Below are 27359 nucleotides of genomic sequence, written 5' to 3' on the forward strand. Positions count from 1 at the left end.
CCGCCACACGAAGGTCATCCAGCCGCCGCGCGTGCGGCGTATTGGCCAGCTCTTGGAGTGCAAAAGCTCGCTGCTTTTGGTGTCTGCGCGCTGACTAAGTGTGTTTTTTTTCGTAGTAGTAAGCGATGAATAGTCCAGTTATTGTGTTTATCATCTGACTTCAATGGGGTTTTATTTTTCGATGTTACCGTAGACTTCGGCCGCGAACGGCAACGGCGTCTGTGTGCTCATGCACAAGCGCTGCGCCGTCGTGTTTACGGATTTTAAATCTATATTGCTTCTTTTCTTAAAGCAAAGTTGTAAATACCACACATACGGTAGCTGTGTAGTCACGGACTGCTGCGGGCCTATCGATAATACAATAAAAAAACTGAAAGAAACCAAGTACGCGTCGTTCAGACTACGCTTAATGAATCCGTTGATTGCTCTGGAATGCACAGAACGCTAAAAGAGATAGCCCAATAGTATTGTCGTTTCGATGAGTGGGTACATACTTGTGAACATCTAAAAATGCTGCAGAAACGTGAAGGATCAAAGACGAAGAGATATATGTTGCACCATGTGTCTTTCTGCTTCCACGCTTTGCAATCCTTGCAAAAACAGGAAGCGAAACAATGAAACTGATTTTATCCCACGCTACAAAAAATTTCAATGTTACGAAGGGAGATAAAAGAGCGTGGTCCAGCGTACAAAAATTTATTTTTTCGCGCTGCGATGTGCAGCACACGGAGGAAACAGAATATTGCCACGTAGCCAAGAACGACGCAAAGCTTTTCTGAACGCAGCGAGCTAGCGATCTCCTGCACTACAAAAGACTAGAATGAAACACAAACGTCGAAGAAGCAGTCCGCAGTGTGACGTGAACAGATGAACGTCGGAGGTCCGAGGTTTCGGACCAGGTGCTAGTCACCTCCCGAGGCCTCCAGGTCGCTGCGGCCTTGTGGGCAGCCGCCACCGCCCCATAAGGGGGAGCTCTTTCAATAAATGTTATTTCTCTCTCTCTCTCTCTCTCTCTCTCTCTCTCTCTCTCTCTCTCTCTCTCTCTCTCTCACACACACACACTCTCTCCCTCTCTCTCTCTCAATAAAGTGAGTTGCGCGGCGTTTGCTATGAATGCATTACTCTTGGAACGTTATTAATTTCAGATCCATGAAAATAGGATCGAGAACATTGCCGAAGAAACAAAAAATCAAGTTAGCGACAAGGTGGCACCCTTTCCATATCGACAATATTGCCCAACGGGACGCACGACAAAAAGAGCAAACGGGCACTACGGTTGAAACGCCAGATAAAAAACCGGAATCGGCCACGCGCGGTTACAAAACAAACAAGATGAACCCTAAAGGATAATTCGCAGAAATATGAAAAGTAAAAGCACAAGGACGTCCCAAAGCTTTTTTTATACGCGAGCCTAAGCGCAAGGTAATGCAAGTTTGCAAACAGGTAATGAAGCACCGCTACTACCTGATTGACCTGACAAAAATCCGGCTTTAAGTTAGCCTTGTACAACTCTAGGTCCACGATGCTCTCAAAAGGGTACATTGCTTTTTCCATTCTCACACACAATGCATTTCCACACACAGTCGCACACTTATAATCGAAGCTGAAATCTCCCGTTGCTTGCCTTGGAATGACGCCCCTCCATTTCTCACACAGCTGCCCGTCGCTCGGTCAACAGAACAAGGAAACATTTTCTGTGGTATCGTTGTACAAGGAACGACATCCCGGGACGCAACACACGTTCGACATCGTCGTTGCACTACTTAAGTCGCATCACAAGAGCGCGATATGCACGTTACATTTTTTTCCCGCACAAAACAAACACAACTCGCCGCGGCTCCGCCGTTCGAGCCAGCGCAACGCCGCCCGAGGAGTGACCTCAGTGAGAGGGTGGCGCCACCGCGCGGCGGCCAAACGCAGCATATGAAGCTCTCCCATTGAGTTACGGAGGAGTTTCGTGACCAGTAAAGCATTGAAGGACTCTGGTATTATTTTGACAAAAACAAAAACAAAAAAACTTTTAACTGTAACATCAAACCACAAAAAACTGTTTACCACGAGACTAATAAATGAAGCTTCATGACGAAACAGCAATGGGACTAGGAATAATAATACAACAATAATAAATAAAACACTAGGCGCACAAAAAATTCCTAAAACTGTTCGTGAAAAGCCCTAAAAGCTGATGCAGCCAAGACGACAGGTCAACAAAAGACCTAAAAAAAAGGAAATATCTGCGCTCAGGTGAAGGTTGCCGTTAAACAAAGCATGCTGACCCAGCTTCCCACCCATATTGCACTGAAAATGACTAGTAGCTACTCTCACACCCAAGCACACTTCCCGAAACAGAAAGTGAGCATTTTGTTGTTCTGCCTCTAGTGTCTTGTAATCAGACGAAATTCTTTGGCTGCACTAAGTCAAACCGTCACAAACATATCAACCACAAAAGGGAAAGACTTTCTCCTACAACAGAGTTGTGATAACACCGTCGGTTTTAAGTCATGGTACACGACTTAAACTGACCTGCATGACTTAATCTCAAACCTGTGCTACACGAGCATTTGAAAGGACATTTCAGTGGAATGGCCTCCGAAATTCCAAATGCCATTCGAACTGGAAGGAGTTCCGCCGATCTACACAACAATTCTCAAAGGCAGCTGAAAGTTTCCATGTCTATCCGCCATGTTTTGGTGTTGCCACTGCTGCTTTGTTTGGTATTATTCTTGACAAAAATTTAATTTAGAGTTAAAGTGGGGAGAAAAAAACAATTATTAGTGGTTAAATTAATAACAATCTACTCAATCTACTAGAGCGTGCAAAACATGCTGTAACAGCCAGTTACTTTTTCTTCCCCCCCCTCCACACCGCGGGTGTTGACAGCACCAAGTTACCTTGTGATCATACAGCGAGTGATAGAGAACAAAAACAAGTGAAAAATTATGGAGATTGTGCACTTTAAACAACAGGTTTTACTCGCAAATAATTCTTTCTGTAATTACGGCATGCAGAAACTGCACCCGAGAGTAGAGCTGTTCGCATTTTAAAGGACTCCGAGAACCTCAAAGGAAGTTGGTGGTGCTACTTTGACTCAAATGGCATTTCAACCAATGGCCTTTGAAAAACGTCGTGCAGCAGTTCAACGGTGGCACTCGAGTCAAATGATATTCGACTCAAAGGCCTTCGAAACGCTCGTGTAGCATGGGTATCTGACTTTCAGGCCCCCATTTAAAACAAGGAACGGTGCCTGTTGAGTAAATCCGCAAACCCTCCGAGTGTGTCGCTGTAAATCAACACGGTGCCCACCGCACCGCACCACAAAAAGATGGCTCACTTGGAACAATTTCGAGCTTGCGTCAGCACAGAACACACAGTGGTTGCCCTGTTGTCTGTTTTGCGCGACTACAACACAATCTTAATCAAACAAAACTTGCACTAAGCTGAACAACCAAGCTGCATTTGTTCCTGACTATACTTTTGTAAACAATAAATATACATTGCTAATACGTAAACAAAAAACATAACATCGGGTGTAAAATTCTGAGCTGCGAGTATTTCTATGACTAAACTAGGGAAGTGTCCCCACAGTGAAGAAATGAAAAGTTGCCTGTCGAAGTCCGCCTCTATGGTCAGTTTTGTTGCAGTGCCAATAAAGCAAAAGTGTATTAAAACAAAACATCTAAATGACGTTTCCCCTGTACAGAGGTATCGAACAAACCGGGATTCGTTGCATCCACGCGTCTGGCTTGACGTGCATGTACAAACTTAGTGCACCGCAATGCAATGCCTTATGCAGAGCGTGGAATGTTGCTTCTCCCACGAAAACATTGAGCAATAAGGGAGAGATAGAGAAACAACAGGAAAACGTAAATATCAAACTCAAACACAAACATAAAAAACAATACGTAAGCAAGAAAACAGCCCTGTAAACAGTTTGGGGCTGAAGAAGCTGCAATAAATACGTGTTGCAGCGGTAGTAAAGTAAATAAATAAATGAGTAGAATGACCTAAATTCGAAGCACTCTTTCGTGAGAGATATATTGCGCACTTATAGTGCGAGATTTAACTGCCATATCGTAGCAAATGGGCTTCTTGTTGGCCCCAAAATGCTACATGAACTGAACAGTATGTTTTGCTTGTAAGTAGAGCACAAAATAAATTAGAAGGAAGTTGACTGGACAGAACATTGGCAGCTAGTCGCAGATTTACGTGCAAACTGAAAATTTGTGCCACATCTCAGTTGCAGTTTTCTGCTGTCAGCAACGAGGTTTTCAGTCTAGCTACACTGTTGGTCCAGTAAATGTTTAGGCCGCTTGAACTTTTGCATCTCAGCCTGACAGACTGAACAGCAGAGCAACAAAACTTGTGTTTATAGCGCAGCACCAGTGCGAATCACACCTCTGATGCAACGCAACTTTCCTTTGCCCCAAAGAAAACATCCGGCACACTCAAAAAGACAGTGCCAGAGTGGGTTAGCTCGCGCAGTTGCCAAAAGCAATAAGCTCGTCACAAGCAGTAAAGAACTCACTTTTACTTTAACTGCGGGCCCCAAACCCAAAATATCAGACTTTCAGAGTAAGCACATTAGTTGCTTGCCCCTCATGTGCTTATATTATAAATAAATTGTCTTCAGTACTACATCCACCTTTTAGGCAGTTGCCAGTTCAAACAAGCACTTGAACTCTCAATAGCATCCCCAGGATAACGATTGAAAAAAAAAAAAAAAAAAGTGTTGAATGACGTATTTGTGAATGTGTGCTTCTTTGTGCACATTGCCAGGCTAATACCGAGTTGTGTGGTAGAACCTATTCTCTCTCAAAAGAGTCAGCAAGAGCTCCTGACCAGTGAGCACTGTTGTAGGAAACTGATGCCAATCAAAGTGACACTTCCAGCCGACACAGGCTTTGCACGTAACAGTAGATGTCCCGTGCGTTTGGAGGTACTAGTATAAAGCCGGTAAAAAAGAGATGTTGGTGCCAAGACGCCCGGTGGCAGGGGAAGGAAGACCAATCAGAGTGGCCTCGGGGTGTGGAGGCCGTACACCTTCCGGTCAATGGGCGGCACGTGGTTGGTGGCCGAGGGCCCCCAGTCGTGCAGTCCGCCGGTGAATGAAACCCGGTGGGTGAGTCGGTGGGCGATGGAGAAGCCTCCACTGCCTTCCAGTTGTGTGAGCACAATGATCACCTGCCTGCATGCCCCACAACCCCCCAAACCGTGCTTCTTACTTCCTCTTGTTCCGTGTCAAGACAAAAGATAATGGGGCAACTTTCACGAGATCAGAATAGGCTTGTATGTCCTGAAACACCACCTCGGCTATGAGGTGCACCATGGCGGAAGGTTATGAAATAATTTACCACACCCGAGGATCTTAAATGCAAGATGAAATCTCACACCCCTAGTGCTTTTGTTGTTCTTTTCACCTACAGCGGAAAAAAAGCTACTGCAACCAGAAATGTGCCCACTATCTCATGCTCGGCAGTGTAGAGCCTCAGCAACTCACTCACTGCAGAGGAATCGGTGATTTCAACAAATTACATCCTGCAGATCTCCTATGCTGCTCACTAGTAAATAATGCAAGCGTGACATGAACACTTTTTTGCAGCAAAGAATTAAATGAGGAACAAGCTAGACACCGAGCGCAAAGTATGCAACAATGCTACATGAGAACACATAGAAGAAAACAGGAATCAGCTATGTGGCTGGTCATTGACGAGAAGTATGCACCTAAAGAACATCTAAGTTTTTTTCGGCTAGCGAACTAAGATGGTCATAGAGTTGCCCATTATTGATTAAAATGTTGCTCCCATCCTCCTTTTGTTTTTTGCTATGGTAGTGTTCACCATTCATAATGTAACCACTTAGAGTGCAGGACGGAATATAACGTGGGTTTTTGCCTCACATAGAACTCAATGCATAAGCTCAATACTGTTTATAGTGTGGTTTTTGGTGGGTCCACTGAATGGCCGGTGCAGCACAGGAAACGTTGCGAGAGAGAGAGAGAGAGAGAGAGAGAGAGAGAGAGAGAGAGAGAGAGAGAGAGAGAGAGAGAGAGAGAGAGAGAGAGAGAGAGAGAGAGAGAGAGAGAGAGAGAGAGAGATCACCCATTCAATGCAACGCACACTCTGTTTTCCTCTAATTTAGACACAGCAAAGAAAAAAGCAGCCACAGTTTAGTTTGCGTGTTCCGTTTGCACTCACTTGTTAACCACACAACTGCCCTTGCCCTTGGCAAACCTCTGAACATAGCGAGCCCCGCGCGCACAGTAAGTTGCTTGCCTACACAGTGTTCTAATAGAAACAACTGCCCTTTCCAATTTCGAACATCTGAAGATAGCAATCCGTGACTCTAGACGTCTCCACGCCCCTTGTTTACACAACTGGTTTCCACAACTGGTTTCCATGTTTTGCTGATAAGCAACGGCCTTAGGCATCATGACTACAAGGTGGGGTGAGAAATCCAGCTGGACGGTCAAATCACGTCCCACCGCCATAAGCCAAGCTTTTTCCTTCTCTGTGGCATCCATTCTTCTAGATGTTAAGAAACAGATGTGCTCCCTCAAAACACGAGCGCAAAGTGGGCTAAGGCTGATCTGATGTAGAAAAGAAAAAGCTGAAATAAAGAGCATGCCTCTGTTTTTAAGGACCTGCTAGTATTATGTACTAAAACGCCTGCTGATATTACTGTTTTGCCCAAAGTTTACTTTGCCAAAGACAGATGCTTAGCTAGCTACATATATGCAGGCCATGCTGGCTCACCACATTCTTTTTTCTGTACAATTCCATAAATTAAAACACTACCCTTTATAACATACAATTAAGCAAGGTAACGTAAATAAGTTACGACCGTCTACTTATGAGCATATAAAAATTTATTTTTCCCATTTTAGCTAATTTGTTGCCTTCAACTGCACCGCCGCACTGTCAAACCTTCGACCTACCGGCACGACAATGCAGAGAAGCGAGAGCAGCCCACCTGTGCAGGGGCGGGATGCTGTCGACGGTGCGCAGGGTGGCCCGGGTGGAGACCACGTTGATGCTCTCGGAGCAGTCGCAGATGACCTGCACGAAGCGGTCGGGCAGCCGGTTCTCCACCACCACCACCAGGCCCGCCCAGCCCTTGGTCAGGTAGTACGCAGTCATCCCCTCGCGGCCCTGGGGGAGGGAGGCAGAGAGGCAATGCAGAGGCCCCCATCGAGCAAGGCACCTCTCTTGCGGTGGTGGCTGAGGCATGCGTGGAAGCTTTTTAAAGCGGAGCTTGATAGCACAGTGAAAGGAAAATCTGGCAGTCCTGTGTATGCAGAAAACTCGAGTGCAACCCCATTACACACGCAGAAAAACCCAGGTTGGAGAGGAATTAGAAGTAAGGGGAGAGAGATTGGCTGGGTTTAGAGATGACGTAGCCACACTCTCGCATCTACCGCAAGCGCATCAGAGGGAGCTAAAAAGGGCTCGCTCAACGCGTGCAGCGAGCTACTCCATGAAGCACCACTCAAGTGACTATGGCAAGCAAGGGTGGCAGCGTCAATGTTGCAATCGGAAACACCGGCCGCACGTTACTTCAAAGCGGGTAGGCCACGTGCCATAGGTCAGCCATCTGCACAGAGTGCACAGATCTCTCTCTCCTTACCTCGTGCCTGCGTCCCTTGGCGACAGTGAGGTTGATGATGGCGTCGGCCAGCACATTGGCGTGGGGGATGACGGTCTCGACGAGCAGCCGCTTGGAGCTGTGGATGGCCAGCAGGAACTTGGGGTACTGGTCGATCTTGGTCAGGCTCGTGTGCCAGTGGTTGAAGGCCAGGCAGACCACCATGTAGGAGCCCGGGTCCAGCACCGCGTTGCAGCCCACAAAGCTGCGCACCTGGCGCTTGGAGTGCTTCACCAGGGGCCCCACCAGCCCCGCCGCGGGGTCCTGCGCCCGGAACACCACCACACACAGGTCCAGCTGGCAGCGCCGCGACCGCTCTGCACTCCTGCAACAGGGAAACAGGGCAATGACAGCAACAGAAAGAGTGAGCACAGAATCGTAAGGGACGAACAGAATACGCTGGGGGCTGTCTAAAGGCAGAGGAGTGGGGTAGCCTAGTTTATGCAGTACCGTGCGACCTGCAGGGGTGAGGGCAAGGCGAGTGAGTTGCTGGACCCGCTGTGCTTCGAGGAGCTCAGAAAGGGAATTGTGGATACCTAATTGCAGAAGGCGGACAGTAGGCGTGAAGGCAGGGAGGCCGAGGGCGATTTCGTATGATTTCCTAATAAGGGTGTCTAATTTGGCATGTTCCTCTGGTTTGAGGTTGACGTAGGGAGTACCATACTAGGAGAAAAAAGATTCAAACAGTCTACAGGAATGACACATCCCTGTTTATTTCTACTATACTGCAGCGGCAAAACCTGCCAACAAGAGCTGATCCCATGCTGGCGTATAATTAATGCCCCTCACCTCTGGCCCTCCTGGAAGAGCCCGAACTCCACCTCGGTGCCTTCGAGGACAGTGAGCAGGGTGACAGCCTGGCTATCCTTGTCGGTTTGCGGGGGAAGCACACCTTGCAGGCGAACCTCATTCCAGTCGGGACGCACCTTGCAGATGTCGATGCAGTCAAAGAACCTGCACAGAGCGTTCAGCTTGGCCTCAAAGAGCTAGCCCACTTTCTTCTAGTATTCAGTTCCCCCAAAGGGCCACCAGGTTGAAAAGCACTGGCAGAAGTATGCCTTATAAACTCTTGCAGAGGCCTCAATCTGGAATCCAGGCAGCTTACAATGTGCCTAGAAGCTTCGCACGCTTATCAAGAAGCAGAGAAGTAGAGTTGTCAATGCACTCATCTTTAAAGGGACCCTGCAGCACTTGCCAATGACTACTTGGAATGTATTCTGGGGTAAAGTCTATTGTCCCAGCAATCTACTCCTGCAAGAATTATGAAAATGCATTCACGATCACTGAAACTACGCACCATGAGAAATCACGCATAATTGTTCCCTCTCAACTCGACCGCGGACAGCGCGACGAAAGCTGTGCACTTTCTCCCGGAGAGGGGGGTGGCTCACAGCGTCCTTTTCGGTAGCCTTTGATATATCACAGGCCGGGGCCTATTTCCGGTCTGGTGCCACAAAAAAAGCAGACATAACTGCCTGCTCGCAAGCACACGCTCAGGCTGGTAGGGCATTTTTGAAGCAATAAATTTTATTGTGAAGTGGTTCGTTGAAAGTGGTGTATTAAGTTCGTCACTCAAACTCCGTGCACACTCAAAACACAAAAGAAATGCAAAAACTGTGTACAGGTTTAGGCATAGAGGAGGTTGGTACACAGCGCCGGTGACGGCGGATCGTCACAGGAAATGCGAGAAATGAGCTGCGAAGTTGACCAGCGACAGCCAATACGGCAGCCATGGCCTCAATGACGTCGTTTAGGCCATGCCAGGGGTGCATAATGAGGAGAACTGAAGAGAGCGCAGTTGGTTTTTCCGCGTCTTTCACAGCGATTTGCACACTGGCTGCTTCACGTGCACGTGTAATATTTGGCTCAGGTATTCCTGGCAGTGTAATCTAAACGCCGTGCAGGTTTACTTGCACTGCTCGAAGAGTGTTGCAGGGTCCCTTTAATGCAGCTTTTCTTGCTTCTGGGCTCATATGGCCTTGGTGCAAAGTAACTCGGGAAAAAACACTGCACCACTCTGAAGCCGAAGCACGCCACTGCCAACACCCCTATGTTGCCTCAAAGAGGTTGCCCCTGCCCTTTAAGTGAAACATCCGTGGCAAGACGGCCAGCACAGCCCGACTCACTTGAGCACGTCACTGAAGGACATCCAGAAGACGCCGTCGTCAGCGCCGTGGGGCATCAGTGCTTCGCGCATCTCGGGCGTCCAGAGAGGAGAGCCGTCTGACCAGTCCCCCCGCCAGGCGTAGTGGCCCCAGGGATTGCGGAGACGCACCAGCCTGGTGACGGCAGGCGGGAACAAGGCGGACTCTAGGGGGACACCCTCGCAAAAACGCTGGCCAACAATGGCAGTCCTCAAGCCCTATATTTATTGGTGTCCAGAACGGTGCCTTTCATATTTTCCATAGCACTACCTTCATAAATGAGGCTCCTACACCAAACAACCAACTAATACACGTGCAGTTTTCCACAGACGTACTACATGAACAGGCTTGCTGGCCATTTATGAAGAAATCTATCAACCTAAATGGCAATTTTGGACAAATGTTGAAAGCCCCTTTTAAAAACTATATCCCAAATTATTCTAAATTTAGGACTTTTAGTTTTAAAGTCACTCCAGGAGGGCCTACGTTGGAAATTCCCCTTTTCTGTGCACTATTGCACAACTACATTAAAAGTTGATCAGCACACTTCCTTTACATGCACCTCTATGGGGTGGATGTAACTAGGCATTTCCTGGTTACACTTCGTGCCGTGAGCCTAAACATTGGCTAAAACATGCTGACAGCATTTTGTTGGCAGCGCGAAAAGTCACCACAGTACAAACTTGCACCTTGCTTTTGGCGATATTAACTTCCGATTAGTCTAACTTAGGCAACTGTTCTCATAACTAAACTTCTCATGCATCATCTACGAGGTGCAGCAGCATTTTACCTGCGTTCAACTTTGAGCTTTAGCATGGCAAGCAAGTTATTAGCAGGATCTTGCTTCGTAAATTTAACTGTTAAAAGAATTTTGGAGTTTTTTTTACTTAAGGTGCATTTCAACATGCCTTTTTTTATGCCAATGTTTCTTCACAACCTTTCATGGTTATTCAATGTCTGAGTGCTTCACAAACTACCAGTTTTTTTTCCTAGTGTTCTGATGATTAAACCTGCTTCTTTGAGGGGAAAAAGAAAACACAAACCTCATTAAAAAAAAAAAAAAACTGAGGGGCAGCTTAACACTCACTTAACTTGCATTATTTTCCCCACTTTGACCAATTTAATTTTATTGGCTGGAAATTTGAAGAACCTTTAGCATAGCGACGAGCCTCCCAGGGGGCATCAGAACAAATGACAAGATAAAGTGATTCCCCTTGTTGAACGTAGCGGTCTCACCACACCCACCTGACACCTTCAACATCTTGAACGTCAAGCACCGAGTAGGCGTGACGTGGGCGCAATCCTACTGCGTGATAGTCCTGGTCATTCACTTGCATGTTGCCAGAGCCACATGAAGCACCCATCAGGAACCTGCATTGGAAGGGGAGGCGGGGAGAAAGAAAAAATGGGTGTAGGTACTGAAAACCTTTTTTCCTCAAGAGAGATCTTTTTCTAAACTTGAAGAGAGAAAAAAAAAACTGCTCTGAGGCTGAGGCCAGCGTCAGCTAATTTCGCAGCATTGTAGCAATGGGTGAGAGGTGCTTCTTTCGTGGTTTGCGATCTTTTCTTATGCAAATTTTTTTGCAGCACTGGCATTGCTAGGACATCACACAGTAAGGACAAAATTATTAACACTCCCTATAATTACATAGTTGTTGAAAATTTAAATAGCACTCAGGTTGATTGGGATTAAGTCCCGCTCAATTGCATGAGACTGTGGTAAAAAGTGGCTTTGTAGCAAAGCCCAATCCACAATGAGTTTGACCAGATTGATTCAACGGTGATTGAAAGTGCCCACATGATAGGTGTGCAATTTATACGAGTGTTTAAAAGGTGATCACCGCTCATATATGGACTCAGCAAAAGTTTTTATGGTGTTAATTGTATGAATAAGTGCATTCTTAAGGGGGGACGTGGCAAGTACAACTATCTTTGTTATTTATGGACCAGATTCAATCAAATAAGGAGAATTTAGGTAGTTAACTATCCTAATAGCGCAGCCGAATTCAGTTTAAAATATATCCTATACCTTATCAGTTACAAGACAAATTACCTACACAAAGTCGCCCCAAGATTAACTAACTGATTTGGCAAGAACTCGAAATTTTTTTTGTCAGTGCGATTAGGAAGGTCTATTTTGTGCACGGAAGCTATTAGATTATTGCTTTATTTCCTTTAGGTATCCAGAAAGAGAGAAGTTTCACTTTCTTCTTGACATGAAACTATTCCTGATTTCAAAAGGAACGTGAAACTTTTCTTGCTATATTTTATACCGAAAGAATATACAATGCAATAATCTAATAGCTTCCTTGTACAAAATAGACCTTCCTGATCATACTGACATAAAAATTTTGTTGACCTCTCGTCTAATTAGTAATTGTGCTGAAAGCAACTTTCAGGTAATTAGTATTGTAACTTAAAAAGTATAGAAGGTATCCTTAAACCAATTTCAGTTTTGTTGTTACAATGGTTAGTTACATAAATGCTCCTAATTTGATTAAATTTGGTCTATAAATAAAAAAAAAGTCATTTTACTTGCCACGTCCCCCCTTAATAAAGGCGCGACATACAAATAGAAAAGTGTGGCAGTAAGCCGAGTAGCTGTGTAGGCTATAGTATAGTCTGACAGTATGAGGAAACAATTGTGACATTCAGCTGCTGTGGCACCTTCAAGCACGAGAAAAAAACCCGCAGGCGCTGCTTATAGACATATGCTCCCTACTAGCAGCATGCCAAATTCTCAAAGCATACTCACCCAGCAGCTCTCGAGCTGAGGAGTTGCGCCCAGATCAGATCCTCATCAATGCCTTCTTCATTGGGAGAAGACGAGTCTGCAACGAGTTCGCGAGCAAGCTTGTCTCCGAGCAAGCACTATCAGGAACAGGCCCCCCAACCCCGTAAGCAAACAGCTCTGTCATGCACAAAGCAGCGAACTACAGCTTGCTTCATGGGAAAATTTCATCACTATTAAACAGTTAGGCCTAGGAAGCAGTAATGCATTGCACTCTAACAAACTGCAGGAAGACCTCGCCATGCGTTCAGAGAATAAACAGAAGCTTTGCTATTGACTTACGGAACAAAAGCGTTGACAAGCTGCAATAAAATGTACAGATGGAAGTTATCGCTACAAAGGCGTGTGGAGACGCATCAACTACAATTAACATTTTTCTAGGAAAGCTCATGGTAGAACAAAAATTACGCACCAACACATTCTACCCTACCCAACGTTTACACTGAATGAAGCGCTAGAACACTGAATGAAGCGCCCTTCCACTTGTTTGTGGGCCTTTACCTGTAGCCCTGTTGTTTTTACAGAAATATTTTCAGAAGGATGTAAAACGGAAGGAGATAGAAAGCGACTTACATGGGGAAGAAACTTCAAACCTATTAGCGTTCAAGACAACCACTGCAATTACCATAAATGCAAAGTCGAATCGGAGAGTGGGGGAAAAGACCAAAGAGCCTTATACCCGTGCTACACCAGCATCCGAATGTCATTTGAACCAAACGTCATTTGAATCAAATGCGAAGTTGTGCTGCTCCACTAGGTTTTGAAATGCCATTTGGCTCAAATGAAATTGGAGCCAAATGAGCACCCAGAAAGACATTTCGGTCTCTCAAATGCCATTTATAGCACTCTCGCATACAACGTTCCAAGCCAGCATAAGTAAATACATTACTGGCGTACAAAACTAACAAAGTATTCTAAATTGAGGAACTTTGTTTACTTCTCATTCATTTAAATCACAATATCAACATGTAATAATTCCATACTCTCAGCAGCAGTGTGAGCAAGCGACAAACCAGTGTGGCCACACAGCACAAAACAGCACAACAAACCTTGATTCCGATTTAGAATTAATAAAACTATGTCAAAGCCCGCGTTATTTATAATTTGATGTCAATTTACTGCCAAAGACTGCTGCTAAATTTGATGTTTGCATTATTGTGTCAAAAAAGCAGCGCCACGCAGCACGGTGAGTGATTGTTAAAGTATTCCAATGCCATCTAAATTGTAGTGGAGCACGGCAGATTCTGAATGGCATTTGAAGCCCCTCATTCGAGTCAAATGAAAGTCGGTTCGAATGACATTTGGACGCCAGTGTAGCAGGGGTATTAGTTTAGAGTTTAGATGCTCACATTGAAGAGGCACGCTTTCGCAGGGCGCTCCTGTGAACGTGGACAGCCCCTCGATGCAGCGTCCTGACACTAGGGCCTCGTAGCAGCCGTGAAGCTTGGCCACGGCCTTCTCGATTAGTGGCACCCACAGCTGCTTCCGCTTGGCCTGCATTCACAGCAGCACGGCAGGGTCTCATAATTAAAGAAGCAAAGAAACATGCCGCCTCAAACACACAGCCAGCCATAAGCCTTTTGCAAGCGCTTCCAACAAGAAAAGAGTGGTAGAGGTGTTATCTGCCAACTCTTACCAAAAGAGATTCCTTAGTGCATAAAAATAAACACAGAAGTCTAACCTTTGGAAAAGCACAAGTGCGTGCTTTGCAGAGAAGCCAACTTTCGGCAGTATTATTCAAAATTTTGAATACTTGAGAAACTTGAACATTTCGATCTGCAGAAGTGGTCCGTGGATAGAAACAAAGAAGCTACTTCGATTTGTGACAGACAGCTGGTTGTAATGGTTGGCAACAATTGCGAGGCACAAAAGGTGGAAAACAGGACACTGCGGGGAACCGACAACTGCTAGACCATCAGGGTAATGGAGCGGCTATTGAGATCAGGGTTGTCAGGTCTGGCGAATTGTCGCCAAACTGGCGTCTTTTTGAGGCTCGTAGCGACGAAAATTTCAGTGTGGCAACTCGGCTACTTTCTTGCTCCTTCGAGCATTGGTGATTTTACATATTTCAGGGCTCTTCCGTTGCCCACTTTCCACAAGAAGGGCCTTGTATGACCTCAGTGCATATCAGCCATCGAGACAAACTAAAAAAAAAAAAAAAAAAAAAGGAGAGAGAGAACAAAATAGACCTTTCCAGAAACTGCAGCGCCGCTCCTTCCCCTAGCGGGCCCGCGCAAGGCGTCATGGGAACTGCGTGCGTGCGCAGTGCGAGCGGCGATGGGGTGGTCGCGCCGCGCGCCGCGTGCGCGGAGCGAGCCCGTCAAAGGACAAAGCTGAAGTAGAGTGAAATGCTGTGCTTGCAAAGTTATGTTGCGTATGAATTATAGAATATTTAAACCATAGAACCCAAAATAAGAAATAAACTCCGCATCCCTCTGAAACTGCCTGCACCGCACGAGAACCTTTTGTCGTCTGCTAGCAACGTCGTCTGCTAGCTTGCAGAGTGGAACCAGCTGCTGCCATTTGAGAAGCGTCTTCCCGCTTCTGGCTGCCCGCGGGAAAATAGAAATTCCTCAACACGAGGAAATAGAAAACAAATGTGACACTTGAGCTCCCCGAGAAAAATACAAATAACCAGCTCTTGCTTCCGGCAGCCCGCGGGGAGCTGAGTGGGAAAATGAAGCCCATATCATGTGCACACGTTATTCGTGATCCATTTCCGTGTGTGTAGAGCTACACTCAGTTACGACCTGCCTTAGGGTTCGTAGTTTACGCGATATTGAAAATATGGCGCCAAGGAAGCTGCAGGAGGCGGACAAACGTGCTGTGTGCTCGGTTGGGACAACAATACGCTACGAGACCGGCATGTTTCATTGCACAAGTTTCCGACGGACAAGAAACTTAAAAAGGAATGGGTCCGCCGGATAAATCGCCAGGGTCGTGATAGCCGATTTGCTTTGTGAGAGCCGTCCGAGCATCACAGGAAATGTGGAGCCCATTTCAACGCGAGCAGACGCAAATCTTACATGGGCCGTATGCGACCATTTTTCCACACAGGGTCTTCTCCGAGAAGTGTCTTCCAGTAAAGACAGGTAAGCCCAGCATTATAACGTAAATTATGCTTTTTATATGTTTTGTTTCCCAGCTGCCGCGAATGCCGCCCCCCTAAGCGCCCGTCCCGCTTCCAGGCATCCAAGATGATAGTGATATGCAGCACTGTCGAGATACGCCTGCCAGCTCAGACTAATCAACTCCCGTTTTGTAATGAATTTTAGCACAAAAGGCGTAACAGGGCGATAAAGCAAAGCTTTCGCTCCAGCAGGCAACGATGCGGTATCTCCAACGACAGCGACTGCCTGCAGCCCGTTTCCTACGGCATTGGAGAACGGGGTTTCTGCTGTTGTGAGCTCAGCATTTCGACTATTTCTTTTCGGTTGCTCATTGTGGAATTATTATTTCCCACGTTTAAGGCGTGGTGTACTTCCTGTGTGAAAACAAAGGAGACAGCTCGTAATAGCTGACCCAGGATTCTTGATTGAAGATGAGCTCCGTGAACTTGGCGTTAAATTGAACAGGCACCCCATGTTAAATGGTCGGCGTCAACTGACAGTAGCAAAGGAAACACGCGCACGGCAGATCGCCAACCTGAAGAGACAGGTTGAGCGAGTTATTCGAGAAGTGAAGAACTTGAGAATACTGGGATATGTTTTCCCAAATGTGCGTTGGCTGACAAGCCAAACCAGATATGGAAAATTTGTTGCTACCTGAATAACTTCATACATGAATCACTTCTTAATCAATAAGTAAGCAAAATGTCAACCATGCGTGTTTTGTATTAGCGCCCTCTGAGCAGTTTTACATTTCAGTCGGTATTAGTTAGTTTTGCTAACGGAATAAAAGTGTACGTCTCTTTTAATGTTATGATACCATACTGGCTGCCTCGTCTTTTTTTCAACTGAAATGTACATTTCTATTTTCATATTTACACACAGCCGAAAACAGCAAACGAGCTCAGGATTGCACAATAAGACTTGCCACCTCTTAGGCAACAGCACTTGAAACAAATACAGACATAGTGTAGCATGAGTCGATTGGATACACACCGCAAGTCCCCGAAATTCAGCAGTTTGTTGAAGAAATGCGGGCTGTGGTAAGAATGCTGAAGTTTGAAAAAGAAGCCAGTTACCAAAACAGCTGTCCAGGATAGCAGGTGTTCTGCATGCATCACACAGTGTTAAACGCCGAAGCTTCACCGTCCACAAATGCTGCCTCCACAGCCGCTGTTGCGCACGGCACGGCTTAGCACGGTAGAGCTACATGAAGAGCGGCCCGGGCGGCAGCGGCGGCGGCGGCTGCTGCGGCGCTCACAGTTCCCAGGCTGCTTTGCGGCCGCCGTTTGGGGGCGCGCGCAACTTTCCGGAAAGGTCTATTGAACAAGCTTTTATGCAGATGAAGTTGATCTGGCAAAGTCTAGAATAGGTCCCAACGAATCAGTCATGCAAACACACCACCTTACAGCGCTACTTCTCGTCACAAATCGAAATTTACCGTGCTCTTTTTAATATCCAGTGTCTAAAGTCATATGAATAGCGTCGAAGCCTCCAAGCAATGCCATCGGTTTAAAGCATAGTGCTTCAGTATTTTAAGGTAGCTTGAGATTTCATGCAGAGTAGGGGGAAGTGTGTACAACAATGTATTATAGCCATGGGAATGTAAAGAGGAAGCGGAAGTGGCAAAACATGGTGTGCAGCGAATGCCCGTTCCAAGACATTCACATTCCTTGAATGCTTTACCTAAACCAGCACATCTTAGCTTCTTCGTAGGCAGTAGACAACCGCTGTCGCTTTCCCGCCTGACAGCAAATTAATAAAATTTATGATACGGTTTTCTACTTGTTGGAATTTCTGCATTTTGTCCGCAAAAGTAATCAAAAAGTACTTACTAGTATCGCTTTGCTGAAAGCGGCGACTTTTGTGGCTCCTTTCAAACATTCACTTTAATTAAGTTGGCAACTTTTTTCGCTACTTTTAGCAATATTTCCCGGTTACTTTTCCTTCTCCCCTAATCGAGCTCCATCGCCTCCGTCATGTATGGTAGCATGGTGGTCAAGTGGCCAGCAAAAGTTGCTGCCTTGGTGTTGATGACAAGAAGGCAAACTTAACTGCTTTAATGTATGGTAGAGGATGAGCCGAAGCAATACAGGAACAATACCCTTCTGGGCAAGATTACAGGGGGACTCAAGCAGAGTGACAGCATGGATTCGCTGCTGCGAAACAAACTACGCTATCCACCGAGAGGGTGGGTTTTATACACAGAAACCGTAACAGCTCCACCGCTTTCCTAGTGCTTTTGCACGAGTACAAACACACATAAACACTCTTTCCGGAATTAGTGAGGGCCAGCAGTAGCGGCAGTAGCGGGGGAGAGGAGATCTCGGTGAGCAGCGTCTGCTTCGCCGATGCATGTCTCAACACGAAGAACAGTTTGTTTCGTGCTTTGAAGTCGACTAAGTTGAGTCACCGACAGAGAGGCACCCATGCGCCGGCCGTTCTCCGACAAGTTGTAACCTGTCTGAGGAAAGCAGGCTTTCTTACACAGTACCAGAGCTCTATGCAAAACCTGCAGCACGCGCGTGCAGGGTAGCGGCGTGCGGAATCGTAACAAAGACAACCAGTAGGGGAAGACCGATAGCCCGTTGGGGAGACAAGATGAGGAAATTTTGCGGCAAATAATGGATTCAGACTGCACAAAACCTATAGAAGCAGTTGGATGTTATGGGAGAGGGCTTCATCCTGCAGTGGGCATAAGGTAGTCTGACGGTGATGGCGGTGTGGGGGTACGGATAAGGCACCTGCGAGTAGACGAGGCAGCCCTTGGCGTCGCAGGGCAGCAGGTCGTCGAGCAGCACGGTGGTCCACTGGCCGTCCTTGCACAGGCGCACCTGGTACACCCCCTGGTGGCAAATGGCACGCGTCACCATCACACGCTCCATCAGCTCCGGCTGCTCCGCCAGCACCGCCAGTGCCGACAGCAGCCAGCAGTTGCCCAGGATCCCTGGGGGATGGCAACAGCCAAGAACGGGGTCACTTGAACGGGCCAAATTAAAGCGACTGTGTTGTCAGGCAAGAAAACCAACAGGAGGGTGCTTGCTATGAGGTGAAGCCCAGAAGACAGTGAGGGTTTCGCAGCAAAGCCAACTTTTGGCAAAAATTGCATGTGGCTCCACCCTCTCTTTTCCTGTAACTGAATAGCGTCGACAGCCCAACAGAAGCAGTAAGTGTGCTTGGGTGGTCAGACCCTCTGGTACGGAATCAACTGGGGAAAAAGTGCTCATGTTTGTGCATTCATGCACACACGGTTGATGAGTAAAGCACAAAAATTACACACAAGACGAAGGAGCCCAACATAGACAAGCCTCCTTCGTCCTTTGTGTAATTTTCACACTTTACTCGTCAACCGTGCAATACCAGCTTACCCTCAATCACGCACACACATTTAAAAAAAAGAAGAAAGAATGAAGACAGAACCAGAGGGTAAGGACTTTAGCGTGGGTGAAGGGCTTTGCAAAACGTAAAAATGTGTTTGCAGAACCCTATTTGAGGCCCACAACAAGCCTGTAGAAACGCAGCAATTATCATCAATTTCTGATGTGGTCCCAATAACGATCTTGGTGTTTCTGAATCCAGCCCAAAGCTCACGGCAGCCATCGCTCACCAAGCACCTATTTCTTGAGCAAATTCACAGGTCCCCACAAGCCTAAATGCTAGCACCAGACAACAGTGCCACACAAGGATGCAAGAAGGCGCTGAGTATAACTGCTTGTTAGCACATAACTGAGCCCTTCTAGAGACTCCAGCTGGGGCTTCCAGCCAGCCTGGGGGCAGAGGTAGTAGCTTAGAAGAAATACAGCATGGCTAATGAAACGGATCCCGCAGTAGTCGCCCTTTTGCCACAGGGTCTCAAAAGTCTTTACTGTATACCTGCAATGACAACAAAATGATGCGGGAAGAAACGCAGCCAGAGGGCCCACCCTGGGAGATGTCCGAAGGCATGGGTGTGCGGAAGACAGTCCACGAGATCTTGGTTTCCTTGGGCTCACAGGTGATCTCGCATGGCCGCAGCCACTTGACTGCAATCTCCTCCCGTGGCTCGTCCGGGTTGTAGTAGAGAGACTTGAGCAGTGGCGGGAAGGAGTCGTCCACAAAGGGCTCCCCGTTCTGCAAAGGACCACATGTGCACCGGCGCTTGCCTGTGGTGAATGCAGTCACAATCAGGGAACGAAGACGTTCAAAGCAAGAACACACTCTTGCTCCTTCATGGCATCATTAAAACACACGGCACCTGCTGCAGCTGAAAGCGCTAGGGCTGCGCAGCGGTGGAGTCCTGCTGGCTCAATTAAACGAGTCTTTTATTGACAACTGTGGTGAGAAGCGCACTGGTACACATTGCAGCAGATTTCCCAAAACCCGTCTCAAGAAAGAGTCTAGAATGGTTCTTTTTAAAATCGTTTGTGAAGTTTTGCGACCTACCGATGCTTACACTAAGGCTACCCTTATCAGATACTTCCAAACACCACGCTGTGGGAATAAACCAGAACAGGCACATATGCGAAAGGTTTTACAGGGCTCTGACAATCTGCCGTGCAGCTTTTACTTTTGCAAGTACCACCGACGCATGTAATAAGGTGCATAAAACAGAAACGATGTCCAAATAAGTGTCACCACTTGCCGGCAATCTCAATATTATGCTCACTATCAAGTTGCGATGCTTTGTAACTTTACATTTGTTCCGTACGGGCTTCAAACAAAAAGAGTAACAGCACAAGGCTACACAAGGGTTTTACATGGGGAACTAGGGCACTGGGATGATCCTTCAGAATTATCCAGTTTATTCTAACTGGCAACTTATCCAGAGCTCGGGGAACCCCCCAGAGGACGCAGCAAACTCTCAACTGGACATTCTTGCACTGACGTCGCGCAATGGCAAGAATGGTGCAGTGTGCAGTGTTATTAAGTAGCCATAAAGATGCCCAACTATTACAGGATAGGCCCACTACCGATAAAGATAGCAATGCCCATAGAGGGTTGGAACGAGGGAAAATAACTGGGGATAGACTAGCAACACTGCTCAGTGACAGGGTGGCCAAATGCAGGAAATACATTGAACCAAGGCCACCAACAGTGCCCAGTGGGTATGCGTACACAGAAAAATTCACCCAATCACTACACTTATCAGATGTGTTTTGCATGCTGGTTAATTATTCATAGCTCATTTCTAGTCTGGATAACTTGGATAACCTATCTGGATAACCTATCTGGATAACCTGCAGTGGTGTGTGCTTGGGCGGAGCTCGTAGGCAGGCCAACCTGGGCCATTTTGAAACAGCATCATCTCTGCCCTTGGGCAGTGCAATTCGCTGCACTCACCGCTTTGCAGAAAGAGACGATGTGGTCCCAGCGCTCCCGCGCCTCGCTCTCCTCGATGCGCCGCAGCTCTTCCATGAGCTCACTCTCCCCGCGTCCAGTGGCGCCTCGGGGCCGGGCTGCTTCCGGCCGCAAAGACACGAGGCTCCGAGACGTGCAGCACATCTCACAGGCCGCGTGGGGGCCTGTGTTGAGAAATGTGCATGACGAGCATTCCCAGGCATCCTCGCCGGGCTCCCCGAGCAGCTTGGCCATCCGCCGGTTGCGGGTGCTTGCCCGCGCTGTGCCACCACTGGTGAGCGACGGCCGCTGCGTGCTGCAAGCACAGCACTCGGCCAGGTGGTTGGGGTTGCGCAGCGTGCAGTGGGGGCACACCCAGCTCTCGTGGGGCTTCAGCGTCTGGTAGCGCTTGGCCGCCACGCTGTTCAGCTTGGAGCCGCCGCACGCGCTGCAGAAGCGGTCCTGGCCCGGGTTGATCAGGGTGCACTTGACGCACACCCAGCGGGAAATGGTCCCGCGGCCGTCGGACGTGCCGCACACTTCGCACTTGGACGCCGAGGGTGGGTTGTGGGCGAAGGAGCACCCCGAGCACGTCCAGGCGTCGTCTTTCGGAGCGCAGAGCCCGTTGCTGATGGCAGGGCTTGACGGCCGACGGCCATCCATCGTGTGGCTCCCCTTGACCTCGGAGAGCGAGCGGCTTCTCCGTGCCTCAAAGTGGCGCCTCGGAGAACCCAGAACTTCGGCCAGGAATCCGAGGCTGAACGCGTTGCGTGGCAGCAAGAGTGGGAAGGTGGCCGCTGGAACGCGGGACAGACCACAGCCGGGGCACTTAGCACAAGATGCCTCGTTGTGGCGTTCACAGCGCTTGCACATCCATGGAGAATCTAGGAGGGTCACGTCGTCCGCAGAGTGGGCATTGGCAATGGCCGACACAAGCGCACCCCCTTCAGCGCTTAGCCTGAGGAGGCGGTTGAGGGCTCGTCGTATGAGGGGCTGTTGCCTGCGACGGGGTGGCTCTTGAACAGCGGGAGTGAGATCCGACGGGCTCTCGGGTGGGGTTGCGTAGTCTGCCGAGCTGATGGTGGTATCCCGACCCAGGGTCTTGCCGTTCAGGGTGCCCGTGGCCACGATGTCGTCGCAAAAGGGTTCCCCACACGCCACGCAAACTTTGTTTGACAAGGAGTTCCACTCCTGGCAGTGAAAGCAGTACCACTTCTCGCTCAGCCGTGGTGGTGTGCTTTGTTCGGCAGGTTCATCTTTCTTTGGCTTTTTCTTCTTGATGCACTTGACGAATGTGCGATCTAAGTAGCTAGCCGGTGGGCTCTTGTTGATGACCACCTCCCCAGCCACAACTCCGTTACTGGTCACACCACCAGATTCCTCAGAGAGGCACTGGGAGAGCTCTACATACAGGGGCTCTTCCTCGTGTACAGATTCTCCAGACGAGTCTGTGGTGTCGTCGGCATCTTCCGGAGGAGGGGGCAGGGGCAGGTCATCGGGGATGTCATCGATGACCGAATCATCCTCGTCATCTGGCAATCCATGCCAGCTAATGCACCGGGGCTTTTTCTCTGGTTTCTGAGAGCTCAATGTGTTCTCGTCCTCACAAGGCAGGTCATAGATGTGTTGTTCCACATTCCCACCGGAATTACTGAAAGAGAAGGAAAGTAGCAATGAACACAGGTTAAATATAGTGGCACAAGTATTCTTAGTATTTGCAACAGTGCGAGGCCAACAGAGAACACAAACTACAACACCGCGCAGAGTGCATGACTACACTTCATTATGATGGCCCATTCATTTGCATACAACTCGCCTGCAAGAACAAGCTTACGAAAGAAGAACATGACAGTTTCCATATGAACGAATGTGGCGATGCTTTATTGGTAACCATTAAGAACAGCTGCATTACTTGACTTCATTTCATTTATCTTCCCTTGGTGCTTATTCTGATGTTGTGACGAGTTCTACATAAATTAATCAGATAAACAAGCCAAGTTATAAGTGCAGCGCTGTGGCCATCATTCTTCTTTTGGCCGCATGTTGGCCCAGTATTGTTCTAGCTGTAATGTTCCACCAACTCGCACATGTAACCATGGTAATGACTTGTTTGTCCTTCCAGGGAAAATCCTGCAAGTTGTCTTAGATGGCACGGCTAAAAGTCAAAACTAGAGCTGGTGGGACCATGCTACCTTAGGGCCATGAAAAGCAGCCGCACAATAATAACAGGGTCAGAAAAAGGCAATAGAAGAAGTAGAGAAACAAGGAAATACTTTGTAGAGAAGTTTCAGTGAATCTGAGAATGTACACGCACGTATTTTGCACTGTGTTATAGATAACGCCTTTCGTGGCAAAAAGCATGCATTTTTGGCCCACAAATGCCCGAGAAAAAAAGTACTTGAGTAGCTCTACAAATGCTTGCCTAAAATAAATCAACAGTCACGCTAATGGAAATAACTTACTAATTTATCTTTAAAAACAACTGCACAAAAACTAGACCTTGAGAGTTGCACCCTCTTAGGCATTATGCAATCCAGTCGTTCCTTTGAAACACCAAGTGCCAAGCACCATCACCACAGATTTTTTTTAGCTGCTCTTGGCAAAATGCTGACAGGGTTATTTAAGGGGCAACACTGGTCTTGAGGACAAAATTTCCCCCCAAAAATGAATTTCCTGTATGAATTTTATTTGCAATCTGCAGGTCCCAAAGAATGTACCTGAAAAATTTTACAGCTGTACCATAAGTATTTATAAAGCTGTTGCCCTTTGACGTTGCCTAAATGACCATTTTTGCCTGTGTCCAAACTTCGTGCCTTGTTTTCTCAGAATCAATTTTTTTCCCACCAAGTCAACTGTTGGGTAGAATATCTTGAGATGTACTGGTCAGATTTGCGACATTATTGCTGCATTCGAAAGCCTATGAACTGAACAGTGCAATAAAACCACAAAAATACAGAATTTCGTTTTTCTGGCACAAGATTTGACGCCGTCCGTTTTATGAAAACATTGGTAATTCATTAACTGACGTTTAATAGGCTTACAGTGTTTGCAGAAACAACGTTAAAATGACTTCTGTAGTGTAGTTGCACTCCCTGGTCCTTTTAGAGCACACAGGTATAAAAAGTATTCCAGTATTTCATGGGTAGATAATTAAAAAATTGCCATAAATGTAAAGAGATAACATGTTGCATAACTCTGACCTTACACCACATAGATGAGAACTGACTGCAAATCTGTGCTCAGGATGTTAAACAACAAAAATGCCCTCTTAAAGCAAGAAACTGTTGGCAGCCCCCACGTAATAAAGCCAGCTGTACGTTACATCGCATATGGTAATAAGACACACACTATACTATCCCGTAACACGGTAGTAAGAATAGCCAAACCCTGCATCGTGTGCACAGAAATTGTAACCTCCCCCCAAGAAGAGACCCTTTGCCCTGTATCACTACAGAAGCTGTACAACTTGCGAAAGGCAGTCTACATTCTACAATTTCAAAATGCTCTTTAAGGTTTTAGAGAGCCGTGGGTTGGGCATAATTTTAGAAGCATGATCATCTTAGCAAATAACAACGTTTGCAGAAACAGGTGTAAACTTTTCCTTTTTTGTAATTTTTACAGACAAGCCACGGCGGTTTATTATTTGGTTTTGAGGAAAGGCACCATATTCGGTGAAAAACAAAAAAAATACATAAGCAAACACACAATTTTAGAGCTTCAGTGTTTTTGTTTTTCCTTTCTAACAAACTTCTGTTTATGTATGTGTATTCTTTCACAGTCTACTCCCGCTAAACGAGCTAAGCCTGCAACATCAGCATAACGCACGTAAGCTCGACCCTGCATGCCATGGAAACATTGTTTGTGGAACTTTTCTGGCAACCAACAAATATTCTAATTAAATTTTTGTTTTAAAGGATTGTCAGTCATTACAATCTAATGCATGAAGGCTGTCAAATGCCAAGTTGGGCCTTGAATTTTTTTTTTCAAGGGAGGGGGGAGTTTAACAATTTTGCGAACTTGCAATGCTAATTTTGCAGTGTAACCATGACAGAGATCGTTAAATTAAAATGTTGTCTGGCATGCGATATTGTCACTGTGGTCACACAACAAGTACAAATTTTGAACTTGAAGGCTCAAAATGTTGGTGTGACACAGAACGTAATATAAGATATCAGTTTTGAAGAAATTTCTACGTTGTATTGGGAATGTTAATAATTGTTTCACTTCATATGGGAAACACTGCAATATATATGCCCAAATTTCTGTTTAATCCTGTGATATTTATAGGTTCGTATTATGGGTGAAATTGAATTCGAACAGAAAATTACGGTGCATTTTTGAGAAGGCGCGCAATTGCTTCAAGATTTTTTGTCACCTGATGGGGGAGGCACACACAAATTTTTTTCGAGACTTAGGAAACATTTTTAGCCACCTGACTGGGGAAACATAGATATATAATTGCTTCAGGTCTACTTCAAATTGCATCTGGTTTTGCCAGTTCCTGTGGTACTTCACTGCTCCAACTGTGTGGCAAAGTGCTACACATTCTTACCTTGTGCTGGGCAAAGTGCTTGGTGCAAGGTCGAAACTTAGGCGCCAATAGTGCTAGCAGGCTTTCCAGTAGTACATAAATATGACATTCAAGGCTGCTATTCCAACTTTCATACAGCTAGCTATGTACAGAAAGCAAAATACACTAACCAGCTGGTTAGTTTTTTTAAGGCTTAGCTGCTAGCTCTGCATACTTGTGGCATCAGTCTGCTAATTTCACCGTCGTAAGAGCTGTAAATATGAAAAAAAAAAAAAGCCCGTAATCAAATTATTTTAACCATCCAAACAAATTACGTTTCACAGCGAACTGAATGAGAGCTCAAAATGCCGTCAGTTCCCCGTCGTCTACACGCGGACAGTGTGCCAATAGGTAAATTCGGTGCAGTTGATATCGGTCTAATCGTCTGCACTCTTATCGTCTTATCTCTGTCGGCGCATGCGCAGCACAAAGCCGGCCGCCCGTCAGGTGTGGCGCACGTCATGCGGACGTAGAGCGGGCGGCGACGGTCCGCCGACGCTCCGTTTCAACCGTTGACTCGCGCGTGAGTAATGCGAGGTGTCCTTCGGACGCGGCGACGATAACGCTCGGCGCGGTAAAGGGAAAAGCCAAAAACAGATACACGCACTTTCGCCGTTGGTGCGTAAGCGGGGACTGACGACGTCTTTTTACGGCACCTGCCGGTGTGTGCTGCACGCGTTCGCTAGCGCTCTATTTCGTCAACACCCTCATTACAGAAAGAAACACCGCGCGAAGCTCCGGTGCAAGTTTTTCTACTCCTGGAGTTGGTGAAACAGAGAAGACTCGGAAACGGCGTAAGTCGATCAGCTGTGACGGACAATCGATCCGCTGGAGCCCGACGCGATCCATACCCGCGCGTGCACCAGAACCTGTCCTCGCCTTGCTCGACTGAATTCCGCGATTATTTAATTTATACAGGCAATGTACTCGCCTTAGAGAGTTGTAACATTATATTAAGAACGTTGAAATAATAATAAAGAGCCTATATTGCGGAATAAGCGCGTACGCCAAGCTAAAAATGAGCATCTTGGGCAGCTATTTCGTTCAGTGTAGAAAAAAAAAATCAATGGGATCGTATATGGGCGCACTGTTTTATAATTCACACTGATGACTTATACTAGAGTGCTTATACACTCTTTAACGGGCCCGACGACAGCCCAGCCTGCTGCTCTGAATCGCGGCTGTTCGAACAGTTCTTTGACTATTCAACGGTTCACCAGACGATTCATTACAAACGGGCACAGAACGAGGTTGCCCGTGTGTTCTAATTGATATCCATTTGAACGCATGATTGGTGTTTCATTCATTCCCGAGTTGCACGCGAGTTTGACGCACGGACCCGGATTACCTTTCAGGGGCAACGGAGAGCTGTGCGGGCTCCACTCGGCTCTCGACACGGCGTGATGTAAGAGTGAATTTGGACGACCCATCCTTGGAGTTTTGGGGCAATGGTTCCCTGGATGCCTCGGCGTCTTCGGGCACGGTGCGATTTGCGCCGCAGCGTATACAAGATCCGCTGTCTGTCGGGTTTATGGAGGTACAGTTTTTGCAGTGCCATTGCAATACGGAAGCGTTGGAGCCCATCGCGCGTCCGCCCTGGCTGCGCCTTAATTCCGAGCAGTGATTTGTACTAGAGCGTGGATTACATTTTTCGCCGATCAGGCAGGCAGTAACTGAATTGGATCCACATTCCGTGGATCATTACGAACTTGGGCTGCTTAGGGCTACTGGCCTCATACAGGAGCTACAACACAGCGCAGCCCATGTTGTTGGTTCTGGTTCTGCGCGCG

General features: G+C 47.0%; 1 protein-coding gene across 1 annotated transcript; it reads right to left on the reverse strand.

Moving 5' to 3' along the window:
- Positions 1 to 1080: 1080 nt before the first annotated feature.
- On the reverse strand, positions 1081 to 27285 carry LOC144174397 (calpain-D-like). Its single transcript, XM_077703077.1, has 12 exons — positions 26918 to 27285; positions 21003 to 22650; positions 19607 to 19793; positions 18428 to 18630; positions 13926 to 14070; positions 12541 to 12616; positions 11031 to 11156; positions 9768 to 9920; positions 8431 to 8595; positions 7624 to 7966; positions 6970 to 7148; positions 1081 to 5185 (listed from the first exon to the last, which is right to left on the reverse strand). Exons 1-12 carry the CDS (start codon positions 27151 to 27153, stop codon positions 5008 to 5010), a joined length of 3639 nt encoding a protein of 1212 aa, XP_077559203.1. The 5' UTR covers positions 27154 to 27285; the 3' UTR covers positions 1081 to 5007.
- Positions 27286 to 27359: the final 74 nt, after the last annotated feature.

Source organism: Haemaphysalis longicornis, unplaced genomic scaffold, assembly GCF_048455015.1.
Source record: "Haemaphysalis longicornis isolate Haplotype H1 unplaced genomic scaffold, Haemaphysalis longicornis Haplotype H1 scaffold_3, whole genome shotgun sequence".
NCBI lineage: Eukaryota > Metazoa > Arthropoda > Arachnida > Ixodida > Ixodidae > Haemaphysalis > Haemaphysalis longicornis.